The 18,982-nt window shown below is 43.2% G+C and overlaps 1 protein-coding gene across 2 annotated transcripts in view; it reads left to right on the top strand.

The window, feature by feature from the left end:
• SCARA3 (scavenger receptor class A member 3) overlaps nucleotides 1-18,982 on the top strand; it is a 36,063-nt gene that overhangs the window by 7,314 nt on the left and 9,767 nt on the right. Inside the window, exons 2-5 of one of the 2 annotated variants that reach the window (XM_077291797.1) lie at nucleotides 5,853-5,927; nucleotides 7,263-7,382; nucleotides 8,161-8,259; nucleotides 13,411-14,454. In XM_077291797.1, coding sequence (XP_077147912.1) covers nucleotides 5,853-5,927; nucleotides 7,263-7,382; nucleotides 8,161-8,259; nucleotides 13,411-14,454 — 1,338 coding nt within the window. The remainder of the gene's footprint in view (nucleotides 1-5,852; nucleotides 5,928-7,262; nucleotides 7,383-8,160; nucleotides 8,260-13,410; nucleotides 14,455-18,982) is intronic. The other variant, XM_077291798.1, reaches the window with a different exon arrangement.

Raw genomic sequence — 18,982 nt, 5'->3', positions numbered from 1 at the left:
GACATCTATACAATGCCCAATTCCATGAGCAACTTCTGGATCTTCTCTTTGGGTCATTCCATGTCACGTGGACCAGTGGTCCCCACTCGACCTTCTCCGATTTTGCTGAAAATTTATAAGGATGTACATGTATGTTTGAAAAGAGGTTCTGTAAATTTTTAGGGCCAGATCTCAAATACATTGGGCACTGTTGACCTTTCACTGGAGGTTCCACCAAGCCTGCGGCTTCAGCTAAGAGGATTTTGCAAACTTTGGCACATAGCCATTAGAGTTCTATACTGGCTATGATGCTGAAATTTGGCATACTAGCTCAACTTTTGCTGCTAAACACGATAACATTATTACCGGCTATGACAAAACAATATTTGGGCTGCAATTTTGTGTCAAAGTAGCTTGAAAAACGCGTCGCATAAAATTTATGCCAAACTTTGCCCATATATAACTCAAGACCAAAAACCAATAGTAACTGGTGCTTTGCCCTGTACACCAAACATCTACATGACTTTGCATTGCTGCAATATCACGTCAAAGCATATGTATTTGTGGAAATATTCACACCCACATATGATGAAAAACTAAAGAAAAACGAATTTTACCTATTTTTAGGTCAAATTTCTCAAAAAGGGTACCCCTAAAATATATTAATTCTGATCTCATTAGAAAGAGCACATTTTTCTCTACAAGGATCATTTTTGTTTTTTTGGAGTCTCTCAGTTTAAGAAATGAAAAATGCCACTGAACATGGTGTTATTTATTAATACGCAATGAATGGTAACTGCACTATTCAAACCCTTGCGTTGGTCCATGGTGGTTATACCACAACCAATTCCCTAAGAATTGGTATTATAATCCTATTAAGAGTTGTAATAATGCTGTCTATCGAGAATTGGCAGCCCCATCGCCTAGGAGCCATGGCCGATAGCCGTGCAAGGCGAGCCTCGGGCGGTCTCTTTATCGCAGGTTCCGAAGCCTGAGGGTGGGTGTCTTTGCCTAGGATCCCAAGCCTAATATTGGGTATCTTTTGTTGGTTCCCAAGCCATAATGTTCAGTCTAAGTGGTCTGGAATTGTTGCTGAATATGCAACATAATCGGTTCAGAGAAGCTGTATTGTCAGCCCATTGCTGTCCAAAAAGGTCCAAATCTTGACATTGGCACCTAAAAGTTGGTCCATTAAGGCTATATTAGACGAATTCGGTGTCTCTGAACGAATGGTCAAACAAGCTCGAAAGCTTAAATGTGAACATGGGATCTTAGCCTTACCTAGAATCAAGTGTGGCAAGAAAGTTTCTGAGGAAGTGAAGAAAAAGGTGCAGGCATTTTTTTGAGGATGATGAATTCAGTCGAATGTACCCTGGTAAAAAAGACTATGTATCAGTGCGAATAGCAGGAGAAAAAAAGCCTATCGGGATCGGAATGGCCCTGAAATTGGATTTTCCAAGTTGTGTGAGCTTCGGCCAAAGTGGTGCGTAACCGTTGGATCTGCTAGAACACATTCCGTTTGTGTGTACCATTCACCAAAATGTCAAACTAATGCTTGCAGCATGCCCAATCAATGATGACTACAAAGAGCTCATATGCAAAATGGTCTGTGGAATTGAATCCATGGACTGTATGCTTGGCCATTGTGATAAATGCCCGGGTCCTGAAGTTTTAAAAGAATTTCTAGTCAATGTGTTTGTCAACAGTGACCCTGAAGATATTATTGAGTTCAAACAATGGATTCACACTGATCGAGACACGCTTGATACCAAACAACTGACTATAGAAGATTTCATTGAAGAATTGGTTTTGAAAATTTCTAAACTTTGTAGCCATCACTACATCGTCAAGCATCAAAGTTGCTATCTGAAATCGTTGAAGGAAAATGTGAGACCTGGAGAGCTTGTGATCCTTATGGACTTTGCTGAAAATTACTCATTTATTGTTCAAGATGCCATTCAAGGTTTCCACTGGGAAAATAGTCAAGCTACAGTACACCCATTTGTAATTTACTTCAAGGAGTTAAATGGTGAAGCTGCGCAGAACATCGGCTTGTGCATAATCAGTGATTGCTCACGACATGACACAGTTGCAGTCCACACTTTCTTAACAGTAATTGTGGGGTATCTCAAGACTCATCTATGGGATTCGTCATATCCACTACTTCAGTGATGGATCTGCAGCCCAGTACAAACATTTCAAAATTTTTCTCAACTTGTGCCACCACAATGCTGATTTCAATATCAGCGCTGAATGGAATTTTTTTGGTACCAGTCATGGAAAGTCGCCCTGGGATTGGAGGGACAGCAAAGAGGTTGGCAGCTCGTGCCAGTCTTCAACGCCCAACTGAAAACCAAATACTGACCCCGGTGGATTTATTCAACTTTTGCAACGAGCAACTGCATGGAATCAAGTTTTTTTTTGTTCCAAAAGAAAAAATTGACAAAATACGGGTAGTTCAAGAGGAAAGGTTCAAAGATGGACGTACGATTGCTGGAACAAGAGAATATTACCAGTTTGTGCCAATTGATGACAAAAAGATTTGCATTTCAAGGGTGTCAAATGACCCATCATCTTTCATTGCCCATGTAGATAGATCTGTCAGATCAGAAATGCCTTTTGTGCCAATTGCAAACCTCCAGCCAGGGCAATACATTGCCTGCATTTACGATAGGAACTGGTGGATTGGAAATATTTCTGAAATTTCAGTCGATGAGCATGATGCATTAATAAATGTTATGCATCCTCATGGACCAGCTAGCTTCTTTCACTGGCCTGTGAGAAATGATACACGCTGGATTCCCGAGCAGTCAATCATTGCAATAATTCCAGCACCAGCTGCAACACCAATGGGCCGACAATACAGCTTCTCTGAACCGATTATGTTGCAAATTCAGCAACAATTCCAGACCACTTAGACTGAACATCATGGCTTGGGAACCAACAAAAGATACCCAATATTAGGCTTGGGATCCTAGGCAAAGACACCCACCCTCAGGCTTCAGAACCTGCGATAAAGAGACCGCCCAAGGCTCGCCTTGCACGGCTATCGGCCATGGCTCCTAGGCGATGGGGCTGCCAATTCTCGATAGACAGCATTATTACAATTCTTAATAGGATTATAATACCATTTCTTAGGGAATTGGTTGTGGTATAACCACCATGGACCAACGCAAGGGTTTGAATAGTGCAGTTACCATTCATTGCGTATTAATAAATAACACCATGTTCAGTGGCATTTTTCATTTCTTAAACTGAGAGACTCCAAAAAAACAAACAATGATCCTTGTAGAGAAAAATGTTCTCTTTCCAATGATATCAGAATGAATATATTTTAGGGGTACCCTTTTTGAGAAATTTGACCTAAAAATAGGTAAAATTCGTTTTTTTTAAGTTTTTCATCATATGTGGGTGTGAATATTTCCACAAATACATATGCTTTGACCGTGATATTGCGGCAATGCAAAGTCATGTAGATGTTTGGTGTACAGGGCAAAGCACCAGTTACTATTGGTTTTTGGTCTTGAGTTATATAGGGGCAAAGTTTGGCATAAATTTTATGCGACGCGTTTTTCAAGCTACTTTGACACAAAATTGCAGCCCAAATATTGTTTTGTCATAGCCGGTAATAATGTTATCGTGTTTAGCAGCAAAAGTTGAGCTAGTATGCCAAATTTAAGCATCATAGCCAGTATAGAACTCTAATGGCTATGTGCCAAAGTTTGCAAAATCCTCTTAGCTGAAGCCGCAGGCTTGGTGGAACCTCCAGTGAAAGGTCAACAGTGCCCAATGTATTTGAGATCTGGCCCTAAAAATTTACAGAACCTCTTTTCAAACATACATGTACATCCTTATAAATTTTCAGCAAAATCGGAGAAGGTCGAGTGGGGACCACTGGTCCACTTGACATGGAATAACCCAAAGAGAAGATCCAGAAGTTCCTCATGGAATTGGGCATTGTATAGATGTCCTCCTTCCACACTGATGTCCTCACCTATTCTACCACCTATGACATCATAGACTTAGTTTTTGTGTGATGTCATCATCAGACTCAGCAGATGCAATGCACAGCTATAGGACTTATGGTCTCCTCCGCTGCAGATGGGGTTATAATGCCCCCAGAGCAATGGCCACCAGCCACATAGGATCTCAATCTCTTTGACCCCATGGTTGCCCACCATGACTTGGAGGCCATTAGGAATTGTTTCCCAATCCATGAAATCATTTTGCATTTATAAATTTTCAGCAAAATCGGAGGTCGAGTGGGGACGATTTTTAAAACTGGTCCACTTGATGTGGAATGACCCCTTTATGAGGAGACTTTATCAATGTTTTTGCAACTTTTCTTGTTGTAAAAAAGTTTCTCTTGAGCTGTTTTTGACCCAAATTTTGCAACTTTTTTTTAAACTACATCAGTTTTGCTGCTTTTATAAAAGACATGCAATATGGCTGTAGCTAGAAAATATGAAAATGAGGCTTAAAGGGGACTTGTCAGCAGATCAAAAAATAGACAAATTTGCTCGTTTCATTTTTCGGATTAATTTTTTTAGCTACTTTTTATGGACTCCTAAAGACACGCCCCAGAGGATCAAGTGATCCTAAATACACGCCCAAGAGGATCCTGGGAGAACCATCCCTTTTGAAAAAGAGCATAACAGTTAGCAATTAAAGGTCAATATCTCTGGCACCGAATAGCAGATTTAAAAAAATAAAATAAAAACAGATTATTTAAGGTTGCAGCAGCGGGAATAAAATACGAGCAAAAACTGGTCACTTCTGACCTGATGACAGGTCTTCTTTACATAAGGTTTATGAATTTCAACTTCGCAAAACTGGCTTCAAAAATCCCTCTCATCATGGGTGTACCCCTATATTGTCCTCAATGGGTAATGGCCAAATGTCTCCCTCGGTACTAAGACAATAATGAGTGAGAGGTCGAAATGTCATAAAGCTGGTAGGGGCACACAAGATACTAGGGGTCTCGCATTTTTAAGGTCACTGTTCCTTTTGTGGCCATTATTTCCATTAAACTTATCAACCTGTCAGATACATTTGATAATTTTGACGCGTCTTCAGATCTTTAAGAAGTAGGGTCTCGATTTATTTTCGTTTTTGCGCCTATTTTTGTCTACTTTTTCCTGTTTTAAAACAGTTGTTTTATTTTTGTGCCTGTTTTGAAGTCTGTTTTCTTCTTGTTTGTCTCTTCGCCATCATGTTTGTGATTTTTATAATCTATAGGTTTGTAGCCGATTCATTATTTGTGACTTTATAAAAAGACGTTCATTCCTCCAGTTACCCCCAAAGTGTTTTACCTAAATATTTGTGTTTTTGTCTGTGACATTTTAACGGAACACCTGAGTTTTATTGCTCTGAAAAGGTACAAAAAAAAAGTAAAAGACAAAAATAAAGTATTTTTTGCCTTGGGCTGCAACTGACCAAAGTTTGTGTCACCTCTACAATTCTAGAGTAGGGGGTCGCATTGCCATTCCGAGGCCATTCACCAAAAATCTGATGAGGTTGGACTTCTTGTGACTTGCTTATCGTGGTCGCAGTATGGTCAGGGTCACAAAGTGACCCCAATCTATTGTATTGCACTTTGGTCATGCGGCTAAGGCCCCAGTCTAAAGGCTGGAGTAACCAAGGGCTTTCCATTATCAAAGAGGAGAACCAATGTTATCCTGTTAGATACAGCCTAGAGTGGTCTTCGTACATGGATAACGCATCAGTTTTGTTGAGCAGTGTAATCCCCTGTGATAATTGAGACCCCAGTGATTAGGGATCGCTTGGGTTCCCATTAGTGGAGCAATCTAGAATCAACTTTTTTTTTTACGTAACTTTTTAGGGTTGTGTCGATTTGCTATAAACGGAGACAGACTTCTTTTGTCTTTCAGACGAGCAGCTCCTACAAGAAGAGGATGACATGCCCTCGTCTAGACACAGGCAGAATGGTAAGGAAACCTCGGAGAACATGGCACAATTGATTGTCTTCTCCTTCTTCCAGAAGATAGCCAAAGACACAGGTCTACTTCCGATCTAACAAACCAGTCATCAAAGAGTGTTCCGTGATCGAGGATGGAGTGTGACTCAGTGACACAAGAACAACAAAGTGAACCATTAGTGGTGCCAAACAACACATCGAGATGCCCAGTTTGAGCTCGTACTTGGCAAAAATTAGCCCAAAGTGTCCCCCAATGCTGGCACAAGTGCAGATCTCCACATAGTAGTACCAAACTCCTTACCGATCTCATTTGGACTGCGGTGTTGACTTGCCGGAAGGGAAATCAGTGGTCGCTGAACTTCAGATGCCTTGTCTAAACTTTGTATTTCGGCTGCTCTTCATGGAAAGCGTTATGATGCGGCTCGGCCACAATGCCAAACCACAGGAGGAGATTGTCATAAGGGCAGATGCTGAGCTGAGCGAGCAAACAAGTCGGCCGAGACGAGTCTTCAGAGATAAAGTTCTTATGTTATCAGCAAATCCCAAATGTTCTCCTTAAAGGGTTTGTCCCATGACCAAAGTACATTTTAATGAATGGATCTTGGAATAATAATAATTTCCACAATTGGATGTGTTTAAAAAAAATGTTAACGTACTGAGATAATCATATAAATATGACCCAGGATTCAGGCCGGGTCCATGAGGCTGACAAAATTTGGGTACAGTGGAAGGAGCGGGGTCTTGTTGGCACATCTTCAAGGTATGACGTCACAGATTCAAAGGTTCTGGATGTATGGAGAAGATATCACAGCTGTGGCTCTAGAATCACTACCATCCATACTATACAGGTCTCAGCGGGCTCTTGATAAAAGGATCTTAGGTTATGGTGTACATGATGCACATCAGATACAGGGCTACAGGAATAAGGTTAGGTTCAGGAACCAAGAGTCAGGTACAAGGTCACAAGTTTATGCCCCAATTGTCTCCTTCCTGCAAAAGCAAGGCCAGTGTATTTTGTGGTGCAGGAAGATGGAGGAGTACAATGTGCCTGACAAGTCTAACTCTATAGGGCAGCTCAATCTGAGGTCTGTGCACGTGGGAATTGTAATACCTCACCCACCACTCTGATAGCCGAGCAAGATGAAGGTTACCGAAAGTGGTAAAATGGGCTAGTCAGCCGAATCTTGTGTCGTAAGAGAAAGACCTTCAACCAGACTATCTAAACAAGCACCCGTCGTGCCACTGCTCATCTAACACTAACTTTTTTTAAGAAATCGGGTTGGCGGGAGCATGAATCCCTTGACTGAAGTGATGGTCAAACCTGTCTGTGATCTTATTATTGTAGGTAGGACCAGGAACAACTGTGCCAAATGTCAGAAGAACCTGTCCCTTCAGAACTCAGTGAGGGTTCTCTACGTCTTTGTGGTGATCCTCATCATCGCGGTCATCGTGTTAGCGTCATTGGGTGAGTAGGTGACCATATACTTAGTGATATTAATGCTGCACTGATTGATAACTTATGGGAGTTACCCTCTTAACATGACCCTTTCCACATATGTAATAAAGAAGCCATCCTCTGTATGGGTTTCCCCATCGTTGACCAAATTATAGGACGACCAGATGATTGTCTCAGTCGATAGTGGATCCCTAATGCATGGATGTGAATGGGTGCCATATAGCGAATACTTCGTGCCTACTTTCACCAGTGACATCAGATCATCTGGACAAGTAGACAACCCCTTTAGTCTGAGGAGCAATGGAGGACATCCAAGTTACAGTATCTGCATGTTCTGTAGAATATGTTGACGCTCATAAATTCAGACATAGTTTGGGTAGAATTCGGTACATTACTCAATTGGGTGGCCTGGCTTGTGCACACTGATAAATGTCTGGACTCGTATAATGTGTGACCACCCTATGGGGCTTGTGGCCCATTTACTAATTATAAGTGCCCTATGAGCCTGCGTTATTATGTCTACTGCACTTTGGGTGTCAGTCTTTACTGTACCTACATCTTTATATTCATGGGCATAGAATGAGCAGAGAAATACCGTTTGTGAGTGGTGATTCCATGACTTTTAAAAAAAGCTTAAAACTTTCTGCATTAATTGTGGGAAACAAAATCTCATAAATTTGTGCTGTCTCTTTAAATGAAATGGTCACAGACACATTTTTAGCTGGATAAATTGAAATGACGGCATTTGACGTCTGGCGATGAGTAAATTTCCGCGTCTTATTTACAGTTTTCAGGAAAGTCAATTCCCTGTACGATGACTTCAACTATGCAAAGTCCGGATATGAGAAGAAGATTGTCTCCGTCCAAGTGGATCTTCAGGAGCTCGGTAAATATGGGGATTTTCTTCTCTAGTCTGAATAGTTGGGCTCCGTTGCTTCCATTGGCACAGGCTCCAGATCATGGCCAAATTACGTCTTAGTATAACAGGACTATAAAATGACACTTGTCAGAGTCTACAAGCTCAGGCTGTACCTCTACGAGAGTCCACGAGCCCATGTTGTACCTCTATGAGAGTCTACAAGCCCTTGTTTGTCCTCCACGAGAGACTACAAGCCTGTGCTTGTCCTCTACGAGAGTCTACAAGCCTGTGTTTTATCTCTATGAGAGTCTACAAGCCTGTGCTTGTCCTCTACGAGAGTCTACAAGCCTGTGTTTACCTCTACGAGAGTCTACAAGCCTGTGCTTGTCCTCTACGAGAGGCTACGAGTCCATGCTGTACCTCTACGAGAGTCTACAAGTCTGTGCTGTACCTCTACTACCAGAGTCTACAATCCCGTGTTATACCTCTATGAGAGTCTACAAGCCTGTGTTGTACCTCTACAAGAGTCTACAAGTCCTTGTTTGTCCTCCACGAGAGACTACAAGCCTGTGCTTGTCCTCTACGAGAGTCTACAAGCCTGTGTTTTATCTCTATGAGAGTCTACAATCCTGTGTTGTACCTCTATGAGAGTCTACAAGCCTGTGTTTTATCTCTGAGAGTCTACAATCCTGTGTTGTACTTCTATGAGAGTCTACAAGCCTGTGTTGTAACTCTACGAGAGTCTACAAGTCCTTGTTTGTCCTTTACAAGAGTTTACAAGCCTGTGCTTGTCCTCTCCGAGAGGCTACGAGTCCATGCTGTACCTCTACAAGAGTCTACAGGTCTGTGCTGTACCTCTACCAGAGTCTACAATCTCGTGTTGTACCTCTACGAGAGTCTACAAGCCTTTGCTGTACCTCTACCAGTGTCTACAAGACCGTGGTGTATCTCTACGAGTCTACAAGCCTGTGCTGTACCTCAACAAGAGTCTACAAGCCCTTGCTGTACTTCTACATGAGTCTACAAGCCTGTGCTGTACCTGTACGAGAGTCTACAACCCATGCTGTACTTGTACGAGAGTCTACAAGCCAGCCCTGTACCTCTACGAGAGTCTACGAGCCTGTGCTGTACCTGTACGAGAGCCTAAAAGCCTGTGCTTGTTCTCTGCAAGAGTTTTCGAGCCCGTGCTTGTCATCTATGAGAGTCTAAGTGGTCGTGCTATTCCTCTACTAGAGTCTATGAGCCCCTTGTGTACCGCTACGAAATTCTTCAACCCTAAACTTGTCCTCTACCAGAGTCTACAAGTATGTGTTTGTCCTCTACGAGAGTCTACGAGCCTGTGCTGTACCTCTGCGAGAGTCTACAGGCCTGTGCTGTGTCTTTTTGCGAATTCACGAGCCCATGCTGTACCTCTACAAGAGTCTAGTGGCCAGTGTTTGTCCTCTACGAGAGACTACAACCCCAGGCTGTACCACTACTAGAGTTCACAGGCCCATTCTGTATCTCCATGAGAGACTACGAGCCTGTGCCATAAATTTTGATCTTTTAAAGAGCTCCATCTTGATGACACTTTCCCTTTAAAGAGGATCTGTCACTTGCCATAAATACGACATGTTGTAAATACCTCTCTTCTGAATCCGGCGTTGTTTCTCTATTATTCCTGCGCCACTCCGTTCCTGAGATATGGCCTCCTTTTCCCTGTATGTAGCCAAGTGGGCGTCATCTTCAGATGTCCTCAGTGGGGGTCTTCTTGAGGACCACACCCACTTGTAACAAGACTAGATTTGTATACAGGGTCATATCTCAGAAACGCAGAGGCGCAGGAACAAAAGAAAAACATCGCTGGATTCAGGAGAACAGCGGCATTTCCACCAGGTAAAAAGAAAAGAAAAGAAATGACTTATTATTAATTAGTATCCGATCCTCGTTAAACAGTTCTAATTAATAGTAAGCAGCAGGTTATAAACAAGGAGTAAATCCTCCATGTGTTACACCGCAATCTTCTGGCATCATGAGTGTCGAGCCGTAAATCAGCCGCCATGTAATCGCCGCGCTGCGTCCTCGCTCCGTCTCCAGGCACGGTCAGCTGTGTGCTGTTTTCCACATTTTATGGAGTTTTGAAAGTTTTTCAAAAATCTGTTTCTACTTAAAGTCCATTTCCGGGAGAAGGACCTCAGCGGTGAGATCAGCGTCAATGTAAGAACCGGCGTCCTCTCCTCCTGTTTAATATTCGTTAATGATTACATCCAAACTGATAAATCGGTGACAGATTAGCTGTTCAGGTCTCTAAGAAAGTTGGGTGACAAAAGCTAAGGCGACAGTCATGGGGATTCTGCCCAGAATGGGACCGGTTCCGGGACTGAGGACTGACCCTACTGTCACTTCCAAGGTTCAGCCTCCACATCCAGGTCCCAGGGTAATTTATGAGCTGCGGTGATTCATGAGGCTCGTTAACAAACTACAGGAAAATACCCAATTATACGGCTACGGTCAACAGATATCATCATGTTACAGAGGGACAAAACTGCGGCGAGGACATTCTGTTTGCTTAAATCTCGGTTCACATCCTCAGTAGTTATTTTTTGTTTCTGGATGGCAAAAAAAAAAATTTGAATGAGGACAATAAGTTCTAAAATGTCCAACATTTAACTGTATGTAGTTTTTTTTTAACAAGAATAAAATATTCTAGGCCCCCGATTCATTATGTGCATTGTTTAAGTCATTATTCTTTTTTTTTTCTCTTTTGGCTTTCGTTTCCATATTTTGTGCCAAATTCTCCAAAATGGTGCACGAATTTTTGCACAATGTCATAAAACGGTCTTTATTTTTGTCTGTAACCATTTGTTGACTTTTAAGTTCAAAAAGAATAAAAAAAGGTAAAAAAAAAAACCACTGGAGGAGTGGAGGTGGAGGGAGCGACTGGCGTAGATTTGTGCAAAAAAGGGATAGCTCATCAGTGTGAAAGTACCGGACAAACCCTTTTACGGATCCATTTTTTAGTAACGGGTCCGGCCCAGAATACTGGAGGTGTTTACAGACCCCTCTAGTAAAAATGGCTCCATTACAGTTGGAGCAAAAATAGAGGGAAAATGGAAACCAAAGTGCGTTAGTGTTTACTACTGGATCCATTACATACGAATGACAACCAGACATTATCAGAAAGGAAACAAACCCCAAAGAGACTTCGCAAGGTAATGGTATGATCTGCTCCCTACTAGTAATGACCAAAATACAGACCCCAAACCACACCCCCGAAATAGAGACCCCACACCACGTCCAATAAATACTGACCTCTGACCACACCCCCTAAGTACAGACCCCACATCACATCCAATAAATACTGACCTCAGACCACACCCCCGAAATACAGACCCCACATCACAACCAATAAATACAGACCTCAGACCACACCCCCGAAATAGAGACCCCACACCACGTCCAATAAATACTGACCTCTGACCACACCCCCTAAATACAGACCCCACATCACATCCAATAAATACAGACCTCAGACCACACCCCCTAAGTACAGACCCCACATCACATCCAATAAATACTGACCTCAGACCACACCCCCGAAATACAGACCCCACATCACATCCAATAAATACTGACCTCTGACCACACCCCCTAAGTACAGACCCCACATCCCATGCAATAAATACTAACCTCAGACCACACCCCCTAAGTACAGACCCCACACCACGTCCAATAAATACAGACCTCAGACCACACCCCCTAAGTACAGACCCCATACCACGTCCAATAAATACTGACCTCAGACCACACCCCCTAAGTACAGACCCCACACCACGTCCAATAAATACAGACCTCAGACCACACCCCCTAAGTACAGACCCCACACCACGTCCAATAAATACAGACCTCAGACCACACCCCCTAATTACAGACCCCACACCACATCCAATAAATACTGACCTCAGACCACACCCCCTAAGTACAGACCCCACACCACGTCCAATAAATACTGACCTCAGACCACACCCCCTAAATACAGACCCCACACCACATCCAATAAATACAGACCTCAGACCACACCCCCTAAATACAGACCCCACATCACATCCAATAAATACTGACCTCAGACCACACCCCCTAATTACAGACCCCACACCACATCCAATAAATACTGACCTCAGACCACACCCCTAAGTACAGACCCCACATCACGTCCAATAAATACTGACCTCAGACCACACCCCCTAATTACAGACCCCACATCACATCCAATAAATACAGACCTCAGACCACACCCCCTAAATACAGACCCCACATCACATCCAATAAATACTGACCTCAGACCACACCCCCTAAGTACAGACCCCACATCACGTCCAATAAATACTGACCTCAGACCACACCCCCTAATTACAGACCCCACATCACATCCAATAAATACAGACCTCAGACCACACCCCCTAAATACAGACCCCACATCACATCCAATAAATACTGACCTCAGACCACACCCCTTAAGTACAGACCCCACATCACGTCCAATAAATACTGACCTCAGACCACACCCCCTAATTACAGACCCCACATCACATTCAATAAATACTGACCTCAGACCACACCCCCTAAATACAGACCCCACATCACATCCAATAAATACAGACCTCAGACCACACCCCCTAAATACAGACCCCACATCACATCCAATAAATACTGACCTCAGACCACACACCCTAAATACAGACCCCACACCATGTCCAATAAATACTGACCTCAGACCACACCCCAAATAAACCCCCCTAAATACAGACCCCAAATCAAACCTCCTAAAGACAGACCCCAGACAAAACCCCCTAAATACTGACCTCAGAGAAAACTCTTTAAATACAGACCCTAGACTAAACCCCCTGCGGACCCTAAAATAAAATAAAACCCAAGATCAAGTCCCCTAAAACAGACTTCAGAATCTTTTTAATGTAGCCACAGACTACACCTCTTTAACACAAACCTGGACCAGACTTTCTTAGTATAGACTCCAGATTACAATTCCTTTAATTCAGACAGAGTCAATACTAGACCTTCCCACAGATGCTAATGAGGCTGGAAAAATCATGTTAGGAGATATTAATTGGTCATAGTTAGGCAATTAACTGGGTCCTTTAATAGCAGCAAATTTTGATAATGATGTTTTTGGATCATTAGATCTGAAATCGGTTGGAAACTGCTCCTTCTGCCATGACGCCACCTACTTGGGACAAGAGATCAGCAAACTTCAGGGAGAGCTGGCGGAGATCCAGAAGATGCTCTCGGCCCAGGAGACACAACTGGACAAGATGTCTGAGAATCATCAGCTGCTCGTAGCTGCCAACAGCAAAATGGACAACCAGATAGAGAGGGGCAACTTCTCCCTTCGACAGATCAATCAGACGTTGGGGCTTTTCTTGTCGCAGGTGAAAGGGTGGCAAGCTGCCGCAGCCGAGCTGGAGGCCTCAGTGAAAAATTTAGTCCAAGAGAGGTACGATATCACTGCCACAGTGCAACAGATAAATTTTACTGTCGGGCAAACCTCGGAGTGGATCCAGGTTATCCAGAGGAAGACCGATGAGGAAACCTTCACCTTACAAAAAATTGTCACCGACTGGCAAAATTATAGCAAAGTTTTTGGTGGATTTAAATCAACATCGGTCAAAACCATCGACCTGGTCCGAAATATTCAAAGCAGCATCACAGCCACGGCCCAACGAATTACCATGAACACGGAGGTCATGCACGATCTTGTCCTACAAGTCATGGGCCTTCAGCTACAGTTGGACAACATCACGTCTTTCCTTGATGACCACGAGGAAAACATGCAAGACCTTCAGTATCATTCCAGGTACACCCAAAACAGGACTGTGGAGCGCTTCGAGAGCCTGGAAGGCCGGATGTTTTCCCATGAAACGGAAATCGGGACGATATTCACCAATATCAATGCTACGGACAACCACGTGCACAACATGTTGAAGTACCTGGACGACGTGCGGCTCTCCTGTACTCATGGCTTTAACTCTCACGCTGAGGAATTGTACTACCTGAACAAGTCCGTCAGCCTCATGCAAGGGGCCACCGATCTGCTGAGAGAGAGGTTCAGTCTGATGAATGCACGCCTGGATTTTGATGTTAGGAACCTTTCAATGATCATGGAAGAAATGAAACTGGTGGACGTTAAGCATGGGGAGATCCTCCAGGAAGTCACCATCGTGCAAGGTAAGAAAGCTAAAGGTCTTCTGCTTAAAGAGATTCTTCAAGTCTGGTAGTCTGGAAACATTGCCTTCATAATGTTTACGGCAACCAGCCTGTTTGAGATTAGTAGCTGAAGGCAAAAACCGTAGTGGTGAATCAAAAAAGCCATCCAAAATCTAGGGAAATTGACAAGTGCTCAACCCTTTGCTACATGTTTGCTGGAGCAGACAGAGAACATTATTCATATGTTGCTTTTGATGAGATTTGAACCCTGAACCTCAGTGGTGCTAACCACTGAGCCACCCCTATAAACATTGCCAGCAGAGAATGTCCCCATTTACTGCACCAAGTGTAGACAGCTCCTATAAACAGTGTGTTGGAGAGCTGTTTCAGTGCTACCATAAACAATACTATTCGGAGAGAGTCCTAATGAACTGTGCAGGTCAGAGAATGTGCCCATAAACAGAAGGCGCCCCCAAATCCATTCAAATTAGAGACTGCACCCATAAAGAGTGCCAGAGAGTGCCCCATTAGCGAGACCAAGATTGCCCCTATAAACAGGGCCAGACAGAGGGTGCCAACATAAACACTACCAAGCAGAGAAAGTCCCCTCTAAATAGTGTCAGGTAGAAAGTATCGCCCTAAAAATTGCTGGCCACACAAAGCTCCCATAAATACTGGCAGTCGGAGAAAGAAAGAAAGTACATCAGAGGGTACCCCATATACAGTGCCAATCAGAGAGTGCTCCCATAGGCAAAACTAGTTGAAGTGAGCCCCCTCCTGTACACTTTATGGCCTCTCTTCCTACAAGTGACATGAGCTAAGTCAACCTCAACAACCCACAAGCGAGAGCTGCATATTCTCAGAATTTATGGGTGTCCTAGAACTAGGGCCTCACCGATCAGCAGCTTTATACGATTTATTAGTTTAGTGGGAATGCCCCTTTAACATACAGATGTTGCACAGCTTGTTTTACAATTGTTTTTGGATCTCTGTCCATAAATAGGATTTATGATGATTTCCAAAAGTTCTCAAGTTGCAGCACAAAGGAAACCATCAGTGTCAGAGATTAGTGTGAGGAGCAGAGATTGGAGGAACATAGAAAGGGCCAGAGAGTGGAGAAACATAAAGAGGAGAGGAGAGTGGAGGAACATAGAGAGGAGAATGGAGGAAGATAGAGAGGAGAGTAAAGGAACATAGAGAGGAGAGGAGAATGGAGGAATATAGAGAGGAGAGGAGAGTGGAGAAACATAGAGAGGAGAATAGAGGAAGATAGAGAGGAGAGTAAAGGAACATAGAGAGAAGAGAATGGAGGAAGATAGAGTGGAGAGGTGAGTGGAGGAACATAGAGAGGATAAGAGAATGGATGAAGATAGGAGAGTGGAGGAACATAGAAAGGGCCAGAGAGTGGAGGAACATAGAGAGGAGAGGAGAGTGGAGGAACATAGAGAGGAGAATGGAGGAAGATAGAGAGGAGAGTAAAGGAACATAGAGAGGAGAGGAGAATGGAGGAATATAGAGAGGAGAGGAAAGTAAAGGCACATAGAGAGGAGAGAAGAATGGAGGAATACAGAGAGGAGGGGAGAGAAAAGAAACATAGAGAGGAGAGAAGAATGGAGGAATATAGAGAGGAGAGTGGAGGAACATAGAGAGGAGAATGGAGGAAGATGGAGAGGAGAGTAAAGGAATATAGAGAGGAGAGGAGAATGGAGGAATATAGAGAAGAGAGTAAAAGAACATAGAGAGGAGAGAAGAATGGAGGAATATAGAGAGGAGAGTGGAGGAACATAGAGAGGAGAATAGAGGAAGATAGAGAGGAGAGTAGAGTAAAGGAACATAGAGAGGAGAAGAGAATAGAGGAAGATAGAGAGGAGAGGAGAGTGGAAGAACATAGAGAGGAGAAGAGAATGGAGGAAGATAGAGAGGAGAGGAGAGTGGAGGAACATAAAGAGGAGAGTGGAGGAAGATAGAGAGGAGATGAGAGTAAAGGAACATAGAGAGGAGAAGAGAATGGAGGAAGATAGAGAGGAGAGGAGAGTGGAAGAACATAGAGAGGAGAAGAGAATGGGGGAAGATAGAGAGGAGAGGAGAGTGGAGGAACATAAAGAGGAGAGTGGAGGAAGATAGAGAGGAGATGAGAGTAAAGGAACATAGAGAGGAGAATGGAGGAATATAGAGAGGAGAGGAGAGTGGAGGAACATAGAGAGGAGAATGGAGGAAGATAGAGAGGAGAGTAAAGGAACATAGAGAGCAGAGGAGAATGAAGGAAGATAGAGAAAAGAGGAGAGTGGAGAATCATAGAGATGAGAGGAGAGTGGAGGAACATAGAGAGGAGCAGAGCATGGAGGAACATAGAGATGAATGAAAAGTGTAGGAACATAGAGAAGAGAGGAGAGTGGAGGAACATAGAGAGGAGAGTGGAGGAACATGGAGAGGAAAGTGGAGGAACATAGAGAGGAGAGTGGAGGAACATACAGAGGAGAGGAGAGTGGAGGAACATAGAGAGGAGAGTGGAGGAGCATAGAGAGGAGAGTGGAGGAACATAGAGAGGAGAGTGGAGGAACATAGAGAGGAGAATGGAGGAAGATAGAGAGGAGAGTAAAGGAACATAGAGAGCAGAGGAGAATGAAGGAAGATAGAGAAAAGAGGAGAGTGGAGAATCATAGAGATGAGAGGAGAGTGGAGGAACATAGAGAGGAGCAGAGCATGGAGGAACATAGAGAGGAATGAAAAGTGTAGGAACATAGAGAAGAGAGGAGAGTGGAGGAACATAGAGAGGAGAGTGGAGGAACATGGAGAGGAAAGTGGAGGAACATAGAGAGGAGAGTGGAGGAACATACAGAGGAGAGGAGAGTGGAGGAACATAGAGAGGAGAGTGGAGGAGCATAGAGAGGAGAGTGGAGGAACAGAGAGAGGAGAGTGGAGGAACATAGAGAGGAGAGTGGAGGAACATAGAAAGGAGCGTGGAGGAACATACAGAGGAGAGTGGGGGAACATAGAGAGGAGAGTGGAGGAGCATAGAGAGGAGAGTAGAGGAACATAGAAAGGAGATGAGAGTGGAGGAGCATAGAGAGAAGAGTGGAGGAACATAGAGAGTAGAGGAGAGTGGAGGAACATAGAGAGGAGAGTGGAGGAACATAGAGAGGAGAGTGGAGTGGAGGAGCATAGAGAGGAGAGGGAAGAGGAGATTGGAGGAGCATAGAGAGGAGAGTGGAGAGGAGAGGAGATTGGAGGAGCATAGAGAGGAGAGTGGAGAGGAGATTGGAAGAGCATAGAGAAGAGAGTGGAGGAACATAGAAAGGATAGTGGAGGAACATAGAGAGGAAAGGAGAGTGGAGGATCATAGAGAGGAGAGTGAAGGAACATACAGTGGAGAGTTAAGGAACATAGAGAGGAGAGTAGAGTGGAGGAAAATAGAGAGGAGAGGATCATAGAGAGGAGAGTGGAGGAGCATAGAGAGGAGAGTGAAGGAAAATAGAGAGAAGAGAGTAGAGGAGCATAGAGAGGAGAGTGAAAGAAAATAGAGAGGAGAATGGAGGAAAATAGAGAGGAGCGGAGAGTAGAGGAACATAAGAGAGCAGGAGAGATTTCTAAGGATGACAGTGCGAAGCTGAACAGATCCCTTATAAAACGAGCGGGTGTCTCAGAACAGGACTCCACAAGTCGTTAACGCGTTCTCTGCTCACATCCACCGCTGGTGGGAAAGATGACGGCCAAGTCTGACATCACCGCACAGAGCGAGGAAAACACTGCAGACGGTTTTCCACTCTGCAAAGATTAAATATGTGAAAGTAATGGAGCAAAACAACGAAACAGATCTGCTCCGTATAACATTTACCCCTGGGATCACATGTGATAGAAAAAATACACACAGATCAGCAATTTTTCACAAATTTCCTCACTTCTGCCTCAAACATTAGTGAGAACAGGAAAATATATAATATTGTGATATTATTCAATCCATAGAGCAGAAGGAAATCTTATCCAACTCTCAATAGTACAAACTAGCAAGACACATGAAATGTAATAAAATGTATGCATTTAACTGACATTTCCATAACAGCAAAACAAGGATAGTTCTACGTACAATAATATAACTACTATAATACTGCCCCTATGTACAAGAATATAACTACTATAATACTGCCTCTATGTACAAGAATATAACTACTATAATACTGCCCCTATGTACAAGAATATAACTACTATAATACTGCCCCTATGTACAAGAATATAACTACTATAATACTGCCCCTATGTACAAGAATATAACTACTATAATACTGCCCCTATGTACAAGAATATAACTACTATAATACTGCCCCTATGTACAAGAATATAACTACTATAATACTGCCCCTATGTACAAGAATATAACTACTATAATACTGCTCCTATGTACAAGAATATAACTACTATAATACTGCTCCTATGTACAAGAATATAACTACTATAATACTGCCCCTATGTACAAGAATATAACTACTATAATACTGCTCCTATGTACAAGAATATAAGTACTATAATACTGCTCCTATGTACAAGAATATAA

The sequence above is a fragment of the Ranitomeya variabilis genome, chromosome 2 (assembly GCF_051348905.1).
Source record: "Ranitomeya variabilis isolate aRanVar5 chromosome 2, aRanVar5.hap1, whole genome shotgun sequence".
Taxonomy (NCBI): domain Eukaryota; kingdom Metazoa; phylum Chordata; class Amphibia; order Anura; family Dendrobatidae; genus Ranitomeya; species Ranitomeya variabilis.
This window is presented reverse-complemented; position numbering and strand designations above follow the sequence as displayed.